Here is a 6123-nt window from a genome sequence, read left to right on the forward strand (position 1 = left end):
ATGAACTTCCAGGTGAGGGGTCTGGGCCTGGACAAGATGAAGCTGGACAGCCCGCAGTCCTGCCTGGACCAGGAGGAGGTGGAGGAGGCCGAGGAGGCCGAGGACCAGCAGCTGCTGGAGCCCGAGGCCTGGAGGACCTACGTGGAACGCCGCAACGCCCTGCGGGAGTTCCTGGCCTCGGACCTGAGCCCGCACCTGCTCAAGCGCCACCATGCGCGCGTGCAGCTGCTCCGGAAGTGCTCCTACTACATCGAGGTCCTCCCCAAGCACCTGGCCCTGGGCGACCAGAACCCGCTGGTGCTGCCCAGCGCCATGTTCCAGCTCATCGACCCCTGGAAGTTCCAGCGCATGAAGAAGGTAGGGACGGCGCAGACCAAGATCCAGCTGCTGCTGCTCGGCGACCTGCTGGAGCAGCTGGACCGCGGCCGCGCCGTGCTGGACGCCCTGCTCGAGTCGCCCGACCCGCGGCCCTTCCTGGCCGGCTGGGCGCTGGTGGAGCAGCGGCTGACGGACCTGTCAGCCACCATGGACAGCTTCCTGGCCATCATGGTGCCCGGGCGCCTGCACATTAAGCACCGCCTGGTGTCCGACATCGGGGCCACCAAGATCCCCCACATCCGGCTCATGCTGAGCACCAAGACGCCGGTCATGTTCGACCGCAAGGAGTCGGTGGCCCACCAGGACTGGGCCAGCCTGCGCTGGTTCGTCACCCTGCAGCCCGCGGCGCCCGAGCAGTTCGAGCTGCGCTTCAAGCTGCTGGAGCCGCGGACGCAGCAGGAGTGCACGCACTGCGGCGTGATCCCCGTGGCCGCCTGCGCCTTCGACGTCCGCAACCTGCTGCCCAGCCGCTCCTACAGGTTCACCATCAAGAGGGCCGAGAGCTACACGCTGGTGTACGAGCCCTGGCGGGACAGCCTCACCCTGCACACCAAGCCGGGCCCCCAGTCGGCCGGGTGAGCCGCACCCTCCACAGATGATTTTCTAGTATTTATCCACTAATAAAGACGAGTATAAATGCAGAGAGCCTGGGGGCCGAACCCCTGCCGGGGATGAGGGCGGCCTCAGCCCGATCCGCACTTCCGCCTCCCCGTCCCCTCCACGGAACCGGAACCAGAACCGAGCCCTGGCCGTCTTCCTTCCTTCCTTCCTTTTTTGAATTTGAGAGACAGACAGATCTCTCCCAACTGTTGACTTGCTCCCTGAATGCCCACAACAGCCAGGACTGCACCAGGCCAGAGCTGGGAGCCAGACACCCGGCAGGGACCCATGTCCCTGGGCTGCTGCCCCCCACTGCCCCCGGCCCCCACTGCCCCAGCCCCCTCCCCCGGCAGACCTCAGCACACCGGAAGGGGGCGGAGCTCTGTTACAGGTCTGTGCCTGGTCTTGTGCTGTGACTTGTAAAAGCTGCCAACATCACACAGGCCCGCCTCCTGGCTCCGACAACTGGACCTGGGAGGGGATCGGACCTGCTCCTCTGGTCAGTGGGGGGGGGGGGGGGCGGGCGGGGCAGGTGCCCTGGCAGTCTTCCTGCCTGGGCCATCTGTCCCACGGCTCAGGACTGATGGCTGGGACTGGCAGAAGCAGAGCCGTCTCTGAGGGAGGCCTTTGGCCGCCGGCTGGGCTGTGGCCCCTCCCAGCAGCAGACACTGGCACCAGGAGTGCCCTGAGCCCTGGGGGTTCCCTTGCTGCCCCCACACTTCCCAGCAACAGCCACCCTGAGAGCCCCCTAGGAGAGCGTCCTAGGAGAAGCCACATGGAGGAATCCGTGCACCTGCCCCTGGCCGCCAGCAGCGGGGGAGGAGGTGCTCAGATGTGAGGGCGGGAGCCAGGGGGCCTCCTTCATCCTCCCCCAGCCCTGAGCCCACACCTCCTGAGCCTGGCTGTGTTCCCTCGGGATCCACAAGGCCCGGAAACTTCCTGAGCCTGCTCAGTCCCCACTGGTCCCGGCTGCGGCCAGCGCGCGTGGACACAGCTCAGCAGCTGGCGGCAACACCTGCGCCCTGGGCTCTGCCCCGGCACACCAGGAGCTTGCCGCTCTGCAGCCTGTGTCCTTTCAGGGTGTGGGGATGGCCCAAGGCCTTCTGGGAGCCGGTGAGGGGTGCCTGTCCTGGCAATGGAGCCGCCATCCAGCCGTGGTCTCCGTGCAGGTGGCCAGCTGGGCCTGCCTCCCTGGAGAGGGCTTCGTGCTGGGAGTGGGGCAGGTGCAATGCTGGGGTCAGCTTCCAGCTGGGGGCTGCTGGGTGCTGTGACCAGGAACTCAGCCACAGCACCCAGCACACTGTCCCTGTCCAGCTCGTGGACAGGCACTGGGGGCCCTGGATCTCCTCGGCTGCCTCCCATAGGACAACGAGGGGTCCAAGCAGACCACGGAAGGCACGAGGTGCAGGCTGACCGGGCACCGCCCTTCTACGTGGAGACCAAGAGGCAGATGGCGAGGCACGTCCAGCACACGGTGCCTTGTAGGCAGGACTCCATGTCCAGTGCCCCATTGCTGGCTTGAAGCTGGCCACGTCAGCCTCCTGCACGGTCCCCTGAAACCACAGAGAGCACCCTGGGGGCCCACAGTGCAGGCCAGGATGCTGTGCAGTGCCCTCTGTGGCCAGCGGCCGGCCAGGCTCCTCACAGTGTGTCTGCAGTGCGTCAGTGCTGGGGACATCCTCCCCTCCCATGCTCCATTGCGTGGGAATGTGCCTGAAACTTTCTTGCCTAAGGGGCTTGAACAACCTGTTGTTAAGCAAAAGAACATTCTGTGGTAACACTGCAGTGAGTAAACATCCTGCTACCCTCCCTATTTGTGCAACTGTATCTTTTTTTTTTTTTGACAGGCAGAGTGGATAGTGAGAGACAGAGAGAAAGGTCTTCCTTTTTGCCGTTGGTTCACCCTCCAAAGGCCGCTGCGGCCGGCGCATCATGCTGATCCGAAGGCAGGAGCCAGGTGCTTCCTCCTGGTCTCCCATGGGGTGCAGGGCCCAAGGACTTGGGCCATCCTCCACTGCACTCCCGGGCCACAGCAGAGAGCTGGCCTGGAAGAGGGGCAACCGGGATAGAATCCGGCACCCCGACCGGGACTAGAACCCGGTGTGCCGGCGCCGCAAGGTGGAGGATTAGCCTGTTAAGCCACGGCGCCGGCCTGTGCAACTGTATCTTAAGCCTGTATCCTGCCACCTGGCCTCCTGCCTGGACAGTTCCCCCTTCCCACCCCCTTCCGAACCCCCCGCTGAGTCCCTTGTAGGATATATAAACCGTGTGTAAAAAAGTTTGCAGCTTGAAGAGAACTCTCGTCTTGCTGCCTTCCGTCTCCTGTCCCCCATTCCTCCCTCTAGGTCCTTGGCCCTAGTCTCCTGTCCCCCATTCCTCCCTCTAGGTCCTTGGCCCTAGTCTCCTGTCCCCCATTCCTCCCTCTAGGTCCTTGGCCCTAGTCTCCTGTCCCCCATTCCTCCCTCTAGGTCCTTGGCCCTAGTCTCCTGTCCCCCATTCCTCCCTCTAGGTCCTTGGCCCTAGTCTCCTGTCCCCCATTCCTCCCTCTAGGTCCTTGGCCCTAGTCTCCTGTCCCCCATTCCTCCCTCTAGGTCCTTGGCCCTAGTCTCCTGTCCCCCATTCCTCCCTCTAGGTCCTTGGCCCTAGTCTCCTGTCCCCCATTCCTCCCTCTAGGTCCTTGGCCCTAGTCTCCTGTCCCCCATTCCTCCCTCTAGGTCCTTGGCCCTAGTCTCCTGTCCCCCATTCCTCCCTCTAGGTCCTTGGCCCTAGTCTCCTGTCCCCCATTCCTCCCTCTAGGTCCTTGGCCCTAGTCTCCTGTCCCCCATTCCTCCCTCTAGGTCCTTGGCCCTAGTCTCCTGTCCCCCATTCCTCCCTCTAGGTCCTTGGCCCTAGTCTCCTGTCCCCCATTCCTCCCTCTAGGTCCTTGGCCCTAGTCTCCTGTCCCCCATTCCTCCCTCTAGGTCCTTGGCCCTAGTCTCCTGTCCCCCATTCCTCCCTCTAGGTCCTTGGCCCTAGTTTCCTGTCCCTCATTCCTCCCTCTAGGTCCTTGGCCCTAGTTGACGTCCCGCGGGACGGGACACCTCAGCCATGAAGGCTGGGTCTGTACTGCAGGCCAAGGACCCAGAGGCCCTGCTCCCAGCCCGTGGCCTCAACAGGTGGTTCCAGGGTGATGGCCAGCAGGCAGCACCTCTGCATGAAGCCCACCCAGAAGGGCGGGAGCACGGGTCCTTCAGCCCAGTGTGACCAAGCTGCCGACAGGGACCGGGACACGGGGTCGCACTCTTGCAGCCCTGCAGCGGCCCCCATTTTAAAAAGTGAATATTCAAAAGAGGGCGGGGTTTGGGGCCATTTCCATGCCCTTTGTAGGAGAGATGGGAGGTGCCACCGTATCAGGAGCAGGGTGGGAGTGGGCGTGCCCCTATGGTAATTGTATTACAATGACATTATAATGACCTAAAGGACATGGGAGGGGACACATCCTGCAGCCATACTGAGGGCTTCCAGCCAGCAAGGGTGCCAAGTTCCCACCATTGAGGGACAGGGGGCGGGGCCACCTGGAGGGGTGGGGCCCCACAGCACACAGAAAGGGGAGGGAGCTGCCAGACCTCAGCTCCTGTCCCTCTCTGCCCACAACAGTGACCACAGCCACAGCTCGAGCCGCCAGACACAGGTGCCCTGGGCAAATTCACTGTGGCCTGTGCCCAGAGAAGTGAAAACACTTCTTTGTTTTTTTTTGTTTTTTTTTTTTTATTTACTTGCAAGGCTGTTACAAAGAGGGAGAGAGAGAACGGGAAGAGATCTGGTTCACTTCCCAGAGAACCGCCATGGGAGCCTGGAGCCCATCTGTCTCCCCCGTGGGCGGCAGGGCCCCAGTCCTGAGCCCCTTCCCAGGTGCACTGGCAGGAAGCTGCGTCGCAAGTGCAGCAGCCGGGACTTGCTTGTGTCACAGGCAGCGGCTTGACCCGTGGCTCCCCAGTGCCGGCCTCCAAAATGCATCTTCCTGGGTGATGAGCCTGACTGGGAGGGTGACCTCACACAGACACACACACCTGCAGGTTCACAGGGCCACACAGTGGAAACTGATGCCATCCCCAGGGGCAGACGGACAAACCCTAAGGCATCGGGGAAGAACCAGAACACGAGTGACACACACCAGGCTGCAGGGCGCCGGCCACCTGCCCAGTGAGAGCGGCCAGGCGCGAGCACCGGACACTCAGGACAGAGCAGCCGTTGCAAAGCCCGGGCCGGCAGCTGCAAGGGGCCCCCACTGAGTGCTACCCCGCGGCCCCCGACCTGCCCCGGCCTGCGGCTCATCAGGCTCTGTGAACCTGCGCCGAAGCAGTGGTCAAGAACAGAGGAAGGGGCAGGGGTCATGGCGCAGCCCCTGTCCAAGTCCCAGCTGCTCCCCTTCAGTCCAGTTTCCTGCTAACACACCCGGGAAGCCACAGAAGATGGGGCCCTTCCGCCACCTGGGAGACGGGATGGCGTGGCCCTCGGCCCACACCGAGGAGCTGGGTCTGCCTGTGGAGCTGAGCTCAGATGAGGGAGACGTGGCCAGCTCCACCCCAAGAGTCTGAGCTGCTGGCCCTCCCTGGAGATGGCCCCAGCCCTCGGTGGGTGCTGCTGGACGAGCCGCTGCTCAAGCAGGCACAAGGCTGCTCGCAGTCGACTGCTGCCCTGCAGCAGCGTGCACACACCCTCCACCACACCCCCAGACGCTGGCCCCGCACCCCAACCTGGAGCATCTGTCCTCCAACACCGAGCAACCCTCAGCACCAGGTCATCTTGTCAGCAACCCCAGCGCACAGGCAGCCACGTCCACCTGCAACCACGTCCACCTGTCCACCTCCAACCACATCATAGCAGCCACGGCCACCTGTCCTCCTCCAGCCACGTCACAGCAACCCCAGCGCGCGGGCAGCCACGTCTGCCTGTCCTCCAGCGACCACGTCACAGCAGCCTGAAAGCACAGCCACGATCCACCTGTCGCCCCCAGCAATCACCATACGCTCAGGAGGGAACAAGGAACCAAAGGGCCCGGGCCCCAGAGCTCACTGCCCTGGAGACGTGTGGGGCACTGCCCACTGTGGGTTTGATGGATTCCCTTCACCGCCAGTCATCACGAGACAGGAAGTTATGAAAAAC

At 63.4% G+C, this 6123-nt stretch overlaps 1 protein-coding gene across 1 annotated transcript; it reads left to right on the forward strand.

Annotated features, from left to right (window-relative positions):
* On the forward strand, positions 1 to 957 carry FNDC11 (fibronectin type III domain containing 11). Its single transcript, XM_062202591.1, has one exon. It carries the CDS (start codon positions 1 to 3, stop codon positions 955 to 957), a length of 957 nt encoding a protein of 318 aa, XP_062058575.1.
* The last annotated feature ends 5166 nt before the right edge of the window (positions 958 to 6123 follow it).

This window comes from Lepus europaeus, chromosome 10 (assembly GCF_033115175.1).
Source record: "Lepus europaeus isolate LE1 chromosome 10, mLepTim1.pri, whole genome shotgun sequence".
In the NCBI taxonomy this organism is placed as follows: Eukaryota; Metazoa; Chordata; class Mammalia; order Lagomorpha; family Leporidae; genus Lepus; species Lepus europaeus.